The 19,270-nt window shown below is 43.2% G+C and overlaps 1 protein-coding gene across 16 annotated transcripts in view; it reads right to left on the bottom strand.

Moving 5' to 3' along the window:
• The window catches only part of MAST2 (microtubule associated serine/threonine kinase 2), a 292,830-nt gene that overhangs the window by 55,552 nt on the left and 218,008 nt on the right, over positions 1–19,270 (bottom strand). For all 16 annotated transcript variants that reach the window (XM_068239556.1, XM_068239565.1, XM_068239557.1 and 13 more), the window contains 5 exons: positions 7,347–7,448; positions 2,411–2,543; positions 1,267–1,334; positions 454–545; positions 133–341 (listed from right to left, as the gene is read on the bottom strand). In XM_068239556.1, the coding sequence (XP_068095657.1) occupies positions 133–341; positions 454–545; positions 1,267–1,334; positions 2,411–2,543; positions 7,347–7,448 (604 nt within the window). The remainder of the gene's footprint in view (positions 1–132; positions 342–453; positions 546–1,266; positions 1,335–2,410; positions 2,544–7,346; positions 7,449–19,270) is intronic.

Below are 19,270 nucleotides of genomic sequence, written 5' to 3'. Positions count from 1 at the left end.
GGAGTAATTTTGGGTACCAGGAGTCAAAATCGGTGGTTTCATTAACTGAGGAGTCGGATGATTTATAGGCTTCACAGCCCAGATTATATCTGTCTGTATTTCCATATGAAAGAACAGCAGGGTGGCACTTACCTTCCACGTACTCCATCACCATGCACAGGTGGCGCTTAGTCTCAAACGAGCAGAACATGCTGACCACAAAAGGGTTCTCAGCAAAGGTCAGGATGTCCCTCTCAACAAAGGCCTGCTGGATTTGGTTCCTTAGGATCAAATTCTGTTTATTGATTTTCTTCATGGCGAACCGCTGCCGAGTACCTTTGTGTCGTACCAGATACACTGCCCTACATAGAGAAGAGGATACCTTAAAACCCATCTTTTTATCAGATGGTTAAACTGCATAGCAACAGCAAGGAACAGTTCAAAGCAAAGTGTGTATGTTGGAAGTTAACATACCCATAAGCCCCATTGCTGATCAGCTTGATGTTCTCAAATTCTTCTTCTGAGGGGGTCTTCTTTGTATGGATTACAGCAGTGGTACTGCGACCCTACAAATATAACAGTGATTACTCTATCACCGTGAAGACAACCTTCCTTAGAAATTACATCTTACACAGAATACAATGAAAGATTTCTTCTATATCTGCGTGCTTCTTCATCACTATGAAATGAAACACTCCAAGCTTACAGAATACCGCAAATAAAGGAGCAGGAAAAAAGGGAACAGCTCCAAGTGTTTCCCCTGTATCTTAAAAAAAAAAGGGACCCAAGCACCGGTACACACAAGCAAATATAAAGTGAACCTCCCCACAAGGGAGGTCCGTAAGAGTGTGCCATTAGGGGTAAGGGGCAGGGCAATCGGCATTACCCATCATGCATCTTTCCCAGGGAGCGACTGCAGTTTGAAGCTCTTGGGGTGGGGTCAGATGCCTCCGTCCGCTGCAATGCATGCTGGGAGATGTAGTTGACAATATGAGTTCATCTCCTGGAATGCATTGCAGTGGTCAGAGCAGTGTGACCCAGCAGTGTCAGCTTCAAACTGTGGTCGCTCCCTGGGGAAGATGGCGAATCCCATAAAGATGGGCTAGAGAAGCAGCCTCCACATAGGTAAGTAATGCTGATCACTCTTTATGGGGAGGTTCATTTTATAATTTTTTGAATGTACAGGTGTTCAGGTCTCTTTAACCTCATTACATGTGCTGGCTGTTCGGTCTTTCATCAATGTGGAAAGATGTATAAGAGTGTAAGTGTAACGGAAGCTGTGTTTACCTCTACTGAATCATCCGTCTCTGGAGTATCCGCATTGCTGCTGTCATAGCTGTTCAGCTGGGCCATTTCTACAAACAAACAGTAGTGTGTGATTAAAAGCAAATATCCAGGATGGAAAGCTATAAACCCTGATCAATAATAGACATACAGTGGAGTTTCACAATCTATTAACTATTTCCATATAGATTTCACCTAAAGCATGTGTTCTTCACTCAAGTCCTAAAACTAGAAAATAAAGCATTATGCTAACATTTATTAAAGGGAGTCTAAAGCCTTTTTTTTAAAAAAAATAAAAAACAGATACTTACCTAAGGAGAGGGAAGGATCTGGGTCCTATAGAGCCTTTCCGTTCTCCTCCGCGTTCTTCCGCAGGCTCCCCCTATATCAGTCCACGACCAAATTGGTCGTGGAGCTCTCTTCCGGGTTGGGTAATCTTCGGCGGTCTTTGGAAGCACTCGGGCTTCCCGAAGACCGGCCGTTCTGTACTGCGCACGCGCAAACGCACTCTCTCAAGCACTTACGTGCGCAGTACAGAGCCACCGGTCTTCGGAAGCCTAAATGCCTCCGAAGCCTCCCGCAGCAGGAGATACAAACGGAGGAGCCTGCGGGGGAACGAGGAGACCGGCAGGACAACAGGAAGGCTCTATAGGAGCCAGAGCCTTCCCTCTCCTTAGGCAAGGATCTGTTTTTTAATTTAAAAAAAAGGCTTCAGATTCACGCTGTATGGCTAAAGTAGGTGAAGTTTGGTTTTCAGTAACTGCTGAGCCCCCTTGTGCAGCAATCACTGCAACTAAACTTTTCAAGTAACTGCTGATTGGATTAGCGCATTATGTAATAGCTTCACTATCCAATGATAAAACTTCTGTGGGAAGAGAGCATACAGTCCTGGATAACTGAAGGATGTGTTGCAACTGCGACACACCTCCCACATCATCAGATCCAAAGGATCCAATAACTTGCTACTGTAGTGGTGTTAGTACCAGCAAAAATACAGCAGCTTTTACCTTTGGATAGAGAATTGACCCCCATGCTACATGTCACTTTAGGCATCTTTTAAAGGTTACCTGAAGTGACATAATGAGATAAACGTGATCGTATAGTACAAATCCTAGTAAATACATAAGACATGGGGGAAAGTGCTCACCCTCCAGGGGATCCCGGTTGAGCCCCAGCTGACTGATGATGTAGCGGGGAATGTCAGATTTGATGCCTTCTCCTTCCTTGGCATGGCCCTCAGCAGCTTCCAAAAGGTGGTAGAATTCTTCTGGATCAAACTCCTGACAGCATAAAGAGAGAAAGAGGCTGATCAGAGGGGACGAAACACACATGTGGACATCTGATTGCAGCTATCTATCTATGAGCACACCAGCATTCCATATCACTGCAACACACAATACAGAATGCTGTTGTGATGAGGCGGGAAACCGTTATACTGCTACACAAACATATCTGATCCAAACAATGTTAAGTGCTGACTATAGGAAATGTATTAATATTTATACTTAATACTTAAGTAAGACAAATGTGTGCTTGACCAAAGAGTCACAACATCAAGCTTATAGTGTCAATCAAAACTGTCATTAGCTGTAGCACATGATGCTTCTAACTGTATGGCTCCCCACCGTACATCATAATCCTCTACACTGCTGTGCAAACCTTCAGGACAGCATATCCCACTAAACTCATCCAAATCTCAAAGACAGAGTACGTCACTCAGGTTGGGGCGGTTGGTGGTATCTACCCAGAAATCCTTTGTGATCTGCAGTTAGATCACGATCTATACAATGGGTACCCCTGCATTACGCAAAGCCACAACCGGACCCTGTCCACCTCCTGCCTCTGCTTCTTTCTTTATAACAGAGAAAGGAGGTGATCAGGGTAAGCTCTGCGTTCACTGGAAGAGACTAGCCTGTGAACTATCCAAACTCCTCCTCCTATATCCCACAGGAAATAGGGAGGCATTTACAGAAGACAGTTTTCTGTACAGTATCTGACATTAGCACATGAAGTTGGCAATTTCAAACTCATCCAGCAAGGAAAAAAAAAAGAATTATGTAAAAATAGTTTACATGCAATGCACAAAACTTTGTGCATTGTAAATTATGATGCACTAACTGGTGGCATGCACACTCACCATCTAATCAGCCCTATAGCCAATCACAGCAGAGCAGAACAGGAGAGGGGAACATGTGCAAAGCAGACCAACAAAGCACTGTGGCCAATTGGGGCAGAGCAGAAGGGGGTCTGTGTGGAATAGCATATAGCCAAACAGCAGCTGGCTTAATATACCAAACTATTGCTTTAAAAAATATTTTTTTTTAAGTACCTGTTAATCTGTTTAGATTCTTTCCACCCAGAGGAGATTTTGTGGAAAGTAACTGTGTAGCACTGAAAAGACCACTATCACGAAAAATTGTAAAATACATGAAAACACAAATAAAAAGTTAATGTCTCCCAGAGTAAAATGTATAAATTACTTTTCTCCTTTGTTGTTGTCACTTACAGTAGGTAGTAGAAATCTGACAGAACTGACAGGTTTTGGACTAGCCCATCTCCTGGGAGATTCTCAGGGTTTTCTTTATCTTCAAAAGCACTTAGTGAGCCGCAGTTGCTCAGTCCAACTTCCAGAATAGTGTGCAAACAGGTAGGGGGAAAGCTTTCATCTTTATACAAATCCTTTCCAGGGAGTGCTTTAGTAAAGAAATACTTAGATGGATTAGTCAAAAACCTGTCAGTTCTGTCTGATTTCTACTACCTACTGTAAGTGACAGCAACATAGGAGAAAAGTAATTTATAACTCATTTTACTCATAATCTTGTTTGTATGTGTTTACATGTATTTTAAATGTTACAATTTATTTGCGATAGTCGTCCTTTACTTTAAAGTGACACTTAAGACTGGGAAAAATAATGAGTTTTACTCACCTGGGGCTTCTACCAGCCCCCTGCAGCCATCCTGTGCCCTCGCAGTCTTGATCGGATCCTCCTGTCCTCCGCCACCAGGTACTTTCGTTTTCGGCGACAGGCCCGATAGGCCTGGCCACGCCTCTGCTTCTACACGTTCCTGTCTGCAATAGCACCCTCTATCCTGCTATTGTGGACAGGAACGCGAAGAAGCAGACGTGTGGCCAGGCCTGTCGCCGAAAACTAAAGTAGCAGGCAGCAGGGGATCAGGTTGAGACTGAGGGCACAGGATGGCTGCAGGGGGCTGGTAGAAGCCCCAGGTGAGAAAAACCTTTTTTTTTTCAGACGTAAGCATCCCTTTAAAGGGACACTTAAGTCAAACAAAAAAAATGAGTTTTACTCACCTGGGGCTTCCAATAGCCCGCTGCAGCTGTCCGGTGCCCTCGCCATCTCCCTGCGATCCTCCTGGCCCCGCCGGCAGCCACTTCCTGTTTCGGTGACAGGAGCTGACAGGCTGGGGACGCGAGTGATTCTTCGCGTTCCTGGCCACAATAGAGCCATCTATGCTGCTATAGCATATATCATATACCATATAGCAGCATAGAGGGTGCTAATGTGTCTGGGAACGCGAAGAATCACTCGCGTCCCCAGCCTGTCAGCTCCTGTCACCGAAACAGGAAGTGGCTGCTGGCGGGGCCGGGAGGATCGGAAGGTGACAGTGAGGGCACCGGACAGCTGCAGGGGGCTATTGGAAGCCCTAGGTGAGTAAAACTCATTTTTTTTTTTTACTTCAGTGTCCCTTTAAGCTAAGTGCACACACTAGAATTTACTTCACTGGAACAATTGATTACAATAACCTTGGCCAAAAATCTGGAATGTATACAGGTATTCCCCCACTCGCACATCCTCCCTCCTCTTCTCTATGTAGGACAGAACACTGCTCAGCTAAGCTGCCATTATACTGGGACAAGAGAACTATAACAGCAGTAAGGAGTTGCGGAAGTGTTTTTATTGTATGTTATACTAGACTGTAATTCCACCTCAACATCCAGCGATAGCTGAATACTGTATTCATGCGTCCCCCATGACTGGCCACAGATTATACATGGCTGATGATTCGGTGATTAGGAAGGACTGCACATCTGTCTATGATAATATGCTAATGTAAGCAGTGCAGGTTTAATGAGCAGGAAACATAACTGAGCAAAGCCAGAGCCTGTGACATTTATTACGGACGGACACGATGGGGACAGATTGGCCGAGGCAATTACCCCCGACTGCTGATTTCATCAGATTCGAGAAGGAAATTACTGAGAAAAAAATGCTTACCCAAAACAGCATTGTTACAGGGATACATAAAGGAATATGCCCTGTACTGCACTTCTGTCATAGAACTAGCTGTAGACAAGGGGCCACATTTCTGAAAAAGTCAAAGGCCTTGAGTGGCTGGGTAAATGCGTTTCTGAATGTGGAAGAGAAGCCTGCAGATACAAAAAATGAGGCTGCAAATGAGGAACACCACATGGAAGAGAGCGGAGGCTGCACATGGATTTGACACATGGAAAAGGAAGCTGCACATGGTTAGGTAGCGACAAGAATGTTGGCCTAGAGGCGGAAAACGTATTGGATCCACTTCTAAGAGTACCAGTGATCTCATTCAACCTAATATAGTCCGTTCACTCTCATCCAATCCGCCACGCTCCACCAATTCAAGATGTTTGGTAAGGCCAATGAGCTTCTGACAAGCTTCTACTCCACCACAATTGAATATCCACAAACTACAGAGGGTCATCAGATCAGCAGAGGATCACTGGAAAACCCCTTAATCCTCTTGGTATTTTGGTCCATCTCCACCACAACCTCAAGGCATAAAAACAGTTTTTTTCCCACTCGGCTGTCAACTGCCTGAACTCTCTTCATGCCCAACCCCCCCCCCAGGTCTTGTGCTGCTCCGAAAAATCATGTTCATACTGCTGTATATTGTACATAATTGTGGTCAACATGTATTACTCTGTTCTAGAATTTATGTTGCTTTGCTGTATGCGAACCTGTGTTTGTCCTGTATGTGCCAAGGTCAATTCCGAATAAAGAGGGTTCTGATTCTCATAGTACTCTGCCCAGCTCTAGTAATGTGCTGCAGAACATGTGAAAAGTCACTCTTGCCTTAAATGAAACAGCATCCTAAAAAAATACACTATGGAGCACATTCTACCCTGAGGCACTAGGCTAGGTGAACACAGACATTTCATGAAACAAGCAAACAAAAGCACATAATTGTAACTCTTTTCTGACTAAGGCACAGAAAGGTGCACACATGGCACAAGCTCTGGATGCTGGATGGATTCGTGTTTAGCGAGTTCATTTTCTGAGCTGTCACAATCAGCTGCCGAGTTCATTACTCACTGCTGAAAGCTGTCTGACAGGGACAGGTGGGGGGCTCCCCCTAGAGACGACCAAGCCAATCCTCTCTCCTGCAGCAGCGCACAATGACTGCCTGCATCTCCAGAGAAGAATAAAAAGGTGTTAGGGAGACAAGGGATAGAAAGATGAAAGGAGGAGGCTGGATATTGCTGGCCATAAAGTTCAGGGTCATCTAGCGGCGAAGGTCCAGATGTCAAGACATCCAGGACACAGGATGGACTTGCCAAGGAGTTGTCCAATAACAGAGGCGTTAACAAAAACTCTGCTAGAGCTGAGCAAATAAATATCTGACAGATGAAGGAATTCCTTGGATACAAATGTGCCTAGCTAGTAAATTGGCCTGAGAATTCACCTGGGGGGAATGGAGGATATTAAAGTACAGCAGTCTACCTAACAAATCTCACAACAGCCTGTGTGTCAGGGAGGTCACAGGAAATGACACCTCTCACTGTGATGGATTAATAATGTCTGTGAAGGTCACAAATGACACATAACTAGTCGGTGAGAACTGTGATGGCAAAGGACACAGATAACTTCAAGTGTCAGCAGAACGGTCATTAAATGTCCCAACACATCATGCGTGGAGTCACCAGAACCATGACTGAGAAGAGATGACCCATAAGTCCATTACATCCAAAACAACATTCTTGGAGATCTCAATAGTGCAATTAATCATTAATGAGGAAGATTTAGGTTATTCCTGAGAAACAGTCAAAGTGATCACAGTGTTTTCTTGCAGCAACACGTCATTCTTACCAAACACTCGAGAAGCCTGGCGGGCCGAGCGATGACTATCATCAACTTCTTGATAAGTTGGGTGACAAAAGCCACTTCCGAGCTCTCAGAGCGCTCATGAGCCTGGGGGGAAAACACACATTATTGTTACTGAGCGGCCAAGAGAATTGGTAACATCAACAAAGAATTGACATGAAACAAGCAATTGTCACAGGACTGACCCAAAAATGTACTTTAATCAAAACAAAGTAGGTACAATCTTACTAGCTAGTTTAGCCCAAGGTCACAAATCGCTTTCCTGCAGCCAATTCCTCCAGCTACCCGACAATGCCAGGCTGTCACCCTGGAATTGCGGACAGACCAAGAACCCACTAACATCAGTTGTGCCAACTAAAGGTAGGCATATATTTGTAATGGCAGATGAGAAAAATAAACTCTTCCCTGATATAGAGCGTCACTTAAGGTGTGTACACACGCCAGACTTTTTCCAACTGCGGGTCGTGAGACCTGTCCCGCGGGGCGGTTGTTCTGACGTCAGTTGCACATGAGAACAAGCTCGTGAGAACAATAAGATGGATTTTGACTGATCTGCTCGGCGGTCTTGTCAGTGTGGCAACAGCTTGCTCTCATGTGCAACTGTCGTCAGAACGACTGCCCCGCGGCACAGGTCTGACGACCCGCAGTTTGAAAAAGTCCGGCGTGTTTACGCGCCTTTAGTCTACTGCCTTGCACCACTAGATATACTAGATTTCAGCCAAATTCTTGTTAAAAATCTACTTTGCCACTGCTGTTCATTCTGTGCTGCCCAATGAGTACAGTTATGCACTTGTTACCGCGTTGCTACCTGTGACCGCCCCTCAAAGGTTCCAAGAAGTGAAAGGGATATGGTGGCTGCTGTATTGATTTAATTTTAAACAATGCAAATGTCCTCTGCCTCTAACATGTGTAGCCATAAACCCACAACAAGCATATGCAGATCAGATGAAGATTAACTGGATTAGGCGCATGCTCGTTTCAGGTGTGTGATTCAGGCACGTTTGAGCAGGCACGATCAAGCAGGGCTGCCAGGCAACTGGTATTGTTTAAAGGGAACCTTAACTGAGAGTGATATGGATGTTTCCTGTTAAACAATACCAGTTGTCTGGCAGTCCAGCTGATCTCTGTGACTGCAATAGTGGCTGAATCACACCCTGAAACAAGCATGCAGCTAATCCAGTCTGACTTCAGTCAGAGCACCTGATCTGCATGCTTGTTCAGGGGCTGTGGCTAAAAGTATTAGAGACACAGGATCAGCAGGCGATTCAGGCAACTGGTATTATTTTAAAAGGAAAAATCCATATGCTTCTCAGTTTAGGTTCCCTTTAAGGAGGAGCTGTCAGCCATACTATCTCAGAAAAAAAACTCCACATATATAAGTAGATAAATGCTTGCTCCACTTACATAACATGTATTGCACTGTCCACGTTTTGACTTTAGTGATTTTTCTACGGTAAAAAAGGAGAAAATCCTTCTTCGCATTTCCCATTTTAACTGTGGATATTTAAAAGCAAATCCTGATGCCACCCCCCCCCCCCCCCTACTCTCCTCTGCCTGATTGTGTATGCATTGCCCACCCCCTATCAGTCTTCAGGCACTCCCACCCAGCCCTGCAATAGAAAGTGCATTGTCTCAGCATGAGAAATATTGGCCAATCGGGGAGGAACAGAGGTGTGGGAAGGGAAAACAGAAGGGAAAAAGGCTTCAGCCAATCAGGCTGCATTCGTTAAGTCTGAGAGAAAAGTAGAGAAGCAAAAAATGACAACCCAGCATGCCCTACAACTTCCTTTCTGCGTACCAAATTTTATGTGTACCAAATAAGAGTCATGTAAACTGGGGAATGATCCTTTATCAACAAGAAAAGTAATAGCGGTTTTAACTTTTGGATTGCCTGGTTAGCATCCGTATTACTTGTTTACAAGATAAAAATAAAGAATTGATTTTTGATTTTATGTCCGACAGTTACACTTTAAAAGGAAATATAGCAGCCTACATATCCCTCTCACTTAAGGTGTCCTTTAATCCATCTGCTTTTGCTCATATAAATAATGTGCCTTCCCAAGCAATGCTCAGTTGATATATTAATTCAATATCACTGAGGAATGGCTTATAGATTATTATCATTATGCTCAGAGCTTTTGTATTGCATGTAACATTTCATCTATTGAAATCGGAACACACATTGGTATGCTTAACTTCATCCCAAGTAACAGCCACACACCTTCATTGGCAGCTCCCATAGATATGAATATAGGAGCTCCCAAAGCAAAAATGGTTATTACAAGAAACTTATGCTGAAAGGAATATGAAAGGCAGCTAAAATTTAGAATGTTGGTTCCTACACGGTCATTACAATATTTACAGTAATCTTCAGCCTCCTTCCGGTCTGGGACAATGCTAACAGTAAAGTCAGAGTTTTTTCTAAAGCTACATACAGCCTTGCAGTAACTATCACCCGAAGTGGTCCTTAATGATCCTTTCAGTGAAAGTTCAGGAACAACAACTGTACAGACATACTGCACCGCCATCCACCAAGCACCCTGCCCCATTCTGTGGGGGGTGGGGGATGGTCCATTACCTCACTACAAAGTCACACACAGGCCAGGGATTTCACTGCTTGCAACAGAGGTCCCACCCTTGTTCTTCAATTATTCAAGAATGTCTCCATTGTAAGAAACATTTGAGATGTTAATCCAACTAGTGCAATATGCTGAAGCTTCTAGTCACAATGCCTCTCATGACCACGTAAACCTCCAGGTACAGTTTTTACATTTATCTGCTTAGTTAGCACGGTGGACAATTGTTTTTTTCTTTTCTTGAAAAACAGGCAGGCTTCTCAACCTCAAAACACTGTTTGGAAATTATAAAATCCCATGACCAGAAGGCTTTGTAGGTGGGGCTGCTGCTTGCCTAAACATCCTCATGGTGTTCAGTCTGACAGCACAGGGCACAGACGGAGCTCAGTCTGAGGGGCGTGGCATGGACAGATCATTCAAGGTGGCCACCAACGATCCATTTTTTAGCCAAAATTCGTTCAAGCAATCAGATAATACTGACTGGAAGCGAAATAGTTCACTACACCATCAACGAACCAATCTTTGCTTCCCATCTATCACAACCGACAAGAAAATCCAAATTTTTGGTTCAATGAAAATCCAATCGCATGACAGTTTATATAATCGGTCATAATCAATTGTGCCCATCAATGGAAATTATTTATAACCAATCTGATCAGAATTTCTGATCACTCAAACAATTTTTTGCTAGAAATTGGACCGTTAGTGGTCGCCTTCAGAGATGACTGGAGCTCTGGAGAAAGCTTAGCTCGGGAACTTTGCCTTGCAGGAAATCGCTGGAGGTGGAGGAGTTCACTTCAGGAACTTTAAAAGATTTGACTGACAGGTGCTAGACAAAAACAGCGATTAGAAAAAAAAGCCCTAACACTGAGCATCTACATAGGACTAGATAAATATAATTTGGGGTAGGGATTTGGAAAGACTTTGTTGGACTATTTTGAAGAGCCCTAAGTATAACAACAAGTCATAGCAACCAGACAGCATTAGATCAGTAAATGATTTTTGACTGGCTGCTACTGGTTACTGCGCTTTTCCACGTGCACCAGAAAACAGTTGGAAAAAAGAAATCAGAGAGCTGACCATGCTTTTTATATGATCAAGAATAAAATTTGAAAAGTACACCAACATCCGTATGATCAGAAAAGTAGCCATGCACAAAATCTCTGGACCTAGAATATTATAACTATTTTATATATATATACTCCAATGTGTACTATACGTTTCAGGCTGTGATTTTTGTCAGTTTCTTGAGAAGAAAGGATAAAGGCGTTCATAATGTTGGTAACAGTCCTGTTTTCTAAGTTTTTACTTTATATCCATTGACTTCTCCGTACAATTGTTGTGTATGATTCTCCCGCTACAGAACGCCAGACAGACGGGGTCACTGTGCACAATGCTGTTTAATTGGCTGTTTTGTTGTACAGTTTGCAGGGTCAAGGTGAAACATATCGTACAGCCTGAGCAGAATTCATTATAAAGCAAACAGCCGAAGAAATAGACCCTGATGAAAGGAGGACAAGCAAATTAATTCCTCCAGCTACATACCTGCATATTGATCAGGCTGACTGAGACCTCTCCTCTAATGAATAGAAACAGGAGAGTCTAATATAAAGAGAGATTAAAATAATAGCAGCTCAGAACTGTTTTATTGCCCATCGGTAAAATCAATAGAGGCCAATATAACAGAATCCTGTACCCTTGTGAATGTCACACAATCCATGTCTGTATAGGATAGACCTGCACATGGCATACGTAGGGCTCTTCAAGAATCAGGCTAATCTTCAAATACTTCCCCAGATGATAAGTGACAATATTAAGTCGTATGCCAGGAATGGAGGTGTGAGAGTGACAAGGTAACCTTGGCTCACCCTCGCACCCCTCCAGGCAAAATATGTAATCGACCAGGGAATACACACAGAGGGGAAGGTCCATTAACAAAGCTTATTAATCCAGCACAGACAGCATCGTTCCTGGAGGGCTTCAGTGCTCTGTACTTAAAGCACGATGATGGCAGCTCACGCTTCAATATCCCTATAAAGCACTATTTGTCTTCCCTGCATAATTACTTGTGCGGCAACCACTTGGGACCAAGCGCCTGGCACAAAATATCAATATATCATCAAGAGCCGAATAGTGACAAACCGCAACGCGAGATCATTTACAATGCTTGAAATCTGAGATCAACCATTAAAAAATAAAATACTGTAACCCTGATAATATAATAATTCTAGTAATTAAAACAATGTAGCATTACTAGAAAAAAAAATCATTACAGTTGGTTGTGACAAAGATAAAAAGCAAGCCTTTATTATTCATGCACAAAATAAACCTCACACATACAGCCTTAGTAAAATAATAATAAAAAAAAACCTTTAGAAAGTTTTCATATTTTAATTTTATCCACTAGCTTACACAAGCAACAGGAAACACTGCTGTCATCTCACAAATTAAATGCAGGCAAAGAAGTTACAATAACTTTTTCTTTTCCTAACACATAAAGAAAAGACAATTATGAATAACAACGTGAACTGCTACTGGTAGATTGCAACATTGTAGCAGAAATAAACACAAGCAGGAAAAGTCTGGGTCATCTTTCAAAGAGGTAAAAATGAAAAAAAAAAAAAAAAAAAGGACCTGTAACATCCACTCTGCCATGATCTGAGCACCAAGCTGAGGGTCCGGCATCCTCAGGGCAGTCCACAGCTCCCGGGCAGCACACACAGGCGTAGCTTATTCCTCTGTTAGCACCTTGTTTATGATTATTCCAGATAAAATTGCCGGAAACTCTGTTATATAGAAAGCGGCTGCCATGCGCAGCATTTATGATACATGTCATCTAATTAGCCATTGGCGATGACGGCAATCTAGTCGCGTGCAGTGGGTGGGGGGGCTGCAGGTTGAACCGCTTGCCATTCCTACACACCGCCAGCTCTCTCCTTTATCTGAAAAGCCTATCAGTCACTGCGTGCAGCCACTGGGCCATGAAATTAAAATCACTGTCCTCCTGTGGGGATCGGCGCAGCCAATCACAGCGGGGAGCCGTCATAACACTATAATTGAGCCAATACAGCCACAATAGCAGCATGGAGAGAACTAGGATCCTGCCCTTGCTAAGGGTATCTGGTGCTGAAAATCTGATGCAAAGTATGGACATTATACCTTATTAGAATGAACTACCCCACCACTGCCAGACTCAGCATTATTCAGTAATCTGGCTGGACAACTGAAAATATATGAATTGTTTATTGTTCAGGGAGCTACAGGAGCAATAAAAAAAGCTTTAAATATTCTGTTTGCAATATTCCTTCAAATATAGCATTAAACGTATTTAATGCACCTGGTGCTAAATAAAAAAAAAAAGACTTTAAAAAAAAGATTTCCTGTAACATTCCGGCTGGGAGCACACTTATTTGAATCACATACGTTTTACAGCATAGCAGAAAGTGTATGCGAAATCACCTTTAATGTAAGTCTATGGGTTGCACACACAAAAAAAATTAAACATTAAAAAAATAATCACAGAGTGTTTTCCAATGCGATTTTATTTGTTTTAAAATCGCACAGCAATTTCCTTTTTCCCAGCACACTGTATGCTAATCGCATGCGATTCTCAAACAATGCTTTCCTACAGAGCCACAAAAGTATGTGTTTTTGTAAAAAATAGATCTAGTAATAGATTTTTCCTCTCTTGCTGAAAAGGCAGATTGTTAAAACTGCAAAGCTCAACCTCAAACAATCGCAAATCCAAGACATTCAAGCTTTTCTGCACAGACAAGTGTGCTTCCAGCCTTACAGAATTTAAAGAAACCCAAACATTTGTAGAAACACCAAAAAGTAGCCATTCTACACAAACACACGCAAAAGAAATTGTAGAATGTAGCATTAATAAAAAAAAAATAAAAATGGATTATTGTCCTGGAAACACAGGATTGTGCATATGATCAACTGAAAAGGGATTCATAACTGAGTGTAAACAGCCTAAAAGGATCTGCACTGCAAAGAAATCATCACAGTGCATAGCACATGCTAAACTTCTTTTTAACAGCCAGAATCTTACAGATCGACATCTAAAGCTGGCCACACGTGTAGCAATTTTTCTGACTTCTGGCCATGTCAGTCCCTTTGATCACACATCAAATCTATTCACTTTTGATTCATTTTAGGCAGTTTATTAAATCAAATGTCTGGTAGGATACACCGAGCAGTATCAAATGTCTGGTAGGATACACCGAGCAGTAACAAATGTCTGGTAGGATACACCGAGCAGTATCAAATGCCTGGTAGGATACACCGAGCAGTATCAAATGTCCGGTAGGATACACCGAGCAGTATCAAATGTCCGGTAGGATACACCGAGCAGTATCAAATGTCCGGTAGGATACACCGAGCAGTATCAAATGTCCGGTAGGATACACCGAGCAGTATCAAATGTCCGGTAGGATACACCGAGCAGTATCAAATGTCCGGTAGGATACACCGAGCAGTATCAAATGTCCGGTAGGATACACCGAGCAGTATCAAATGTCCGGTAGGATACACCGAGCAGTATCAAATGTCCGGTAGGATACACCGAGCAGTATCAAATGTCCGGTAGGATACACCGAGCAGTATCAAATGTCCGGTAGGATACACCGAGCAGTATCAAATGTCCGGTAGGATACACCGAGCAGTATCAAATGTCCGGTAGGATACACCGAGCAGTATCAAATGTCTGGTAGGATACACCGAGCAGTATCAAATGTCTGGTAGGATACACCGAGCAGTATCAAATGTCTGGTAGGATACACCGAGCAGTATCAAATGTCTGGTAGGATACAACCTGCAGTTTTAAACCAATATATGCTGAAATCTATTGAAATTGAGTTTTGTGTGTAGGGTAGGAAAGGAATCAATCAAATTTCAATCAGATAGGGATCAATCTGCATGGCATGTCGGCCATAACTGACCTGTGTATGGCCAGCTTAAAGTGTACCTGAGCCGAAGCTCAGATACAAAATTACATACTTACCTAAGAGGGGAAGAGATTGGATACTCGCCTGTACACACTGAAAAACGCAAGCAAAATCGCAAGCGCATGCGTTTTTAAAGTGCATGTAGTTTTAAAAACGCATGCGCTTTTGCCTGCGTTTTTTGTGCGTTTGCGTTTTTCTTGTAATTGCTGATTGGCTAAAGAATCCTTTGTTTTTTTTCTAGTTTTCATTTCAACAGGAATCAGGAGATTGCAGAGTCTTCTGGGATACTGACTTCTGAAAAACGCAGGTTTTTAATGCGTTTTTCATGCGCTGCGCTTAAAAAAGCGCAGCAGGCACTGCGATTGCGTTTTTCTAAAAACGCATCGCACCAGTGTGTACAAGTCATCACGATTTTCATTCTTTTTTAAAAGACCTTGCCAATTTTAAAAACGCATGCGTTTTTAAAAACGCAGCGCAAGCGCAGCAGTGTGTACAGGCCCTAACGAGGCTTCCCTGGCTGTGCTCCAGTACCCAGCTGCAGAGCACGGATCCTCAGAAGTTTACAGACAAGGGCTTGTGGGTAATCTGATCAGGGCCGCGCACCTCCAAGAACAAACAAGGCTGAGCCTGCAGCCAGAAGAGGAGCGTGGGCCCCGATCAGCTGGAGGATCCGTGAGCGGGAATGGGGGACCGGAGGACAGCGAGGGGAGCCTCTTTAGGATCCAGAGACTGCCCTCTCATAAAGTGTGCCTGAGATGATGGAATGGAAAAGTTTTATACATACCTGGTGCTTCCTCCAGCCACCTTCAGCTTGATCATTCCTTGGCCGCTGTACTCCGCCTCCTGGCGCAGGCGCACACACTCCCCTATCGTGCTCCCGTGGCTGGGAGCATTCTGCGCCTACACAGTAGTACTGCGCAGGCACAGAATGCTACTGGCAATGGGAGCACGGCGACCGCGCATGCGCAGTAAACACCGGCTCCTGAAGTTACTGGGAGCCATAGTGGAGGAATGAAGCAATGGAGGGAGATGACGAGGCACTGATCAGGCCGAATAGGGCTGGAGGAAGCACCAGGTATGTATAAAACTTTTACATTTCCATCAACTCAGGTTTACTTTAAGCATGTGTTCTCTGAACCAGAGCTTCAGCCCAGGCTCTCCTTTAAGTGTACCTAAAACAATGAGATTTACTTACCTGGGACTTCGACCAGGCCCCCGCAGCAGTCCTGTGCCCACGCGGCTAAGTTTCGTTCTTCACCAACTGGAAGGAGGTGGGGCCACTGCACCTGCGCGGCCCTAACCATGCGTAGTTTAGCTCGCATTCTCATCCGCCATAGAGTTCGATGCATGCAGATGGGAATGCAAGCTAAACTACACATGGCTAGGGCTACGAAGGTGCAGTGTGGCCCCGCCTTCTTCCAGGTTGTGAAGAATGAAACTTAGCCGTGGCGGGAGAACTGAAGATCTTAGAGGACGGGCGCGGGCACAGGACGGCTGCGCGGGGCTGGTCGAAGCCCCAGGTTAGTAAATCTCATTGGTTAAAGTTCACATTAAAGTACACCAGAAGTAAGAGGTACGTGGAGACTGCTACATTTCCTTTTATGTGTAAAGTTTACACATTGCAAATTGCATGGCTGTTCTGCTAATTCTCGGCATCATAACCATAGACCCTGAACAAGCGTGCAGATCAAATGTTTGACTAAAGTTGACTTGATTTGCCACATGCTTGTTCTAGTTGTGTGATTCAGACACGACTGATGCATAAACGATCAGCAGGACACCAGGCAACTGATATTGCTTAAAAAGAAATAAATATGGCAGTCTCCATATCCCTCAGGTCAAGCGATTTTTAAGCCAAATCCGCCAGGAACTGCACTGAGGACAGAGGATGCAGTCTTATGATAGCACTGGAATGCAAGATCATAAACTTTGGCAGATTTCTCTAATTCACTGAGGGCTGGTTCACACTTGAGCACTTTGCTGATAGCTGCAAATTGTGACACAATCATGATCGCGATTTGCAGTTTCAGTGTGAACCGGCCCTAAAGGCTGCAATGTCCCACGTCTACCTATTATCTACAAAAAAGCCAACATAAATATTTATGAGTACCCCAGAACCTTTATAATCCTACCTGCTAACATCACACCTGTGTGTGCTTTCAAGCCCAATTCCTAAATAATGGATTCTAGCACCAGCTGCTACAAAACAAATATTCAGTGAGTTATCAGCAGGATTAAAGAACCAATATCGTGGAAAAATGGTAAAAATACCTGCATATAAAAATATACACGGTCACTTACAGTAGGTTGTAAAAGTGACAGATCTGTCAGGTTTTGGAGTATTCCATCTACTCATGGGGTATACTCAATAACCTCATTTACAAATTTTCTTATTGAACCCAGCAGTTGCTCAGTTCAACTGCCAAAATAATGCAAATAAGCTCAATTGCAAAATGCAAATAAGCAGGAAAGTTGGCTGAAAACTTTGTATATTTGTATAAACCTTTCCAATGCTTTTGTAAACGACAGAGGTCATACTGAGTATCCCCATAAGGCGATCAGCTAGTCAAAAAACTCTGAATGGTCACATTTTTTACTTCCTTTTGTGACCGCAACATAGCAAAAAATTCATAGTGCATTTTACATGTATGTATGTATGCATGCATTTAACCCTCCTGCGGTGAATCGGCGTGGAGCGGCAGCGATCGGTGGGCACACGCAGCTAGCAAAGTGCTAGCTGCGTGTGGCAAAAAAAAAAAAAAATTATGCAAATCGGCCCGGCAGGGCCTGAGAAATCCTTCTGCGCGGCTTACCCTGAACCACGTTACGGGGTTACCGCCAGGAAGGTTAAAATTTTGCATTTTTTTTTGCTACAGTGGTTCTTTAAAGCCTAGGTTCTCAACGTGTGGTACGCGTACCCCAGGGGGTACTTCTGATGGTTCCAGGTGGTACTCGGCCTTGATATACTTAAACAAGAATAAATTTAGAGTTTTAGAAATTCATAAATCTTAGTTAAACACCACCAAATTAGTATTTTAGCTAATTAAAAGCTATAGTTAATGCTTGGAAATTGTTTAGAACCAATTATTATGTACGACAATTAAATATATATTTGTCAAGGGGTACTTGTGATAATGTTTACTATGCGAGGGGTACTTGGTGAGTACAGGGTTTTAAAAGGGGTACATACCAATAAAACATTGAGAAACACTGCTTTAAAGGATACATCCGGGAATTTCTTTAAAACATTTTTTTTACTCACCTGAGGTTTCTTCCAGCCCCTAGAAATCCGTTATCTCCCACATCGCTGTTCCTCTCCGAGGCAGGCCTCTGCTCTCCCCTCCGGAAGATCGTGACCCACAGCTGGGATCTTCCTTGCATGCGCTCTTCTCGTGATCTCCGGCTGTGGGTTGTGATCTTCTGGAGGGGAGAGCGGAAGCCTGCCTTAGAGGAGAACCGCGCCATGGGACCTAACAGACTCCTAGGGGCCAGGTGAGTAAAACTTTCCCGGATATATCCTTTAAGCCTAATGATTTCATGGTGGTTTGGAAAATGATTTTCCAAGTCCCCTTATTGGTAACCTTGACTGGCCATGAGGAAAGACGTGGAGATCAGCTCATTTTCCTTTCATCTTCCTCAAGTTTCAGCAGCTTATATTATCAGGAAATACTGAGCATTCATACATGCATATTTCAAGGCAGATACATTGTGCCTATGCATCTCTTCATACAAAATTTATTGTCTGGGTTTGTGGCAGATTTCCTTAAAGGGACCAAAGCATGGAATTTTGTGTTACTTTAAAGCTCTATCTAAGCCTCCCGTTTCTTTAACAGACTATGATAGTATATTTGGATTAATTGGCAACGTGTAGGTTGTGAATTGCATGCCTGACCTGGAGACTATGTCCGCATCATCATCATCATCATCCCCTCCTCTCATGTGACCAAAGTGATCCTTGGGTGATCCAAGTTGGCAAAAAATGCCAGTAAATTTCAGATTATTTTTTAAGTGGCCAAAAGAAGCATGGTTGTTTACAATGTATACCCGTGTGTGTATGCTAACCATAACTGTTTCGTTATTGCATATACAATTAAAAGTTATTATAAAAGTGGCCATTAACTGTCCAATTCTAACAAACGATCGACCTACTAATTCGATACCTGGAATCAGATTGGAGAATGTTCATTATGCCAAACGACAAGAAAACTATCCTACCATCAACGGATTAAAGATAGCACATCACTTCTATGTTAAATAATCAAAATTGTCGGTTTTCAATTCAGTTTATTCCGCCAATCGATGATTTTCAATCGTTCCCTAATATTTGATAGTTCATGGGTACCTTAAGGTGTATGTTTCTTAATCCAACTTCCTTGCCTCC

This window comes from Hyperolius riggenbachi, chromosome 6 (assembly GCF_040937935.1).
Source record: "Hyperolius riggenbachi isolate aHypRig1 chromosome 6, aHypRig1.pri, whole genome shotgun sequence".
Lineage (NCBI taxonomy): Eukaryota > Metazoa > Chordata > Amphibia > Anura > Hyperoliidae > Hyperolius > Hyperolius riggenbachi.
This window is presented reverse-complemented; position numbering and strand designations above follow the sequence as displayed.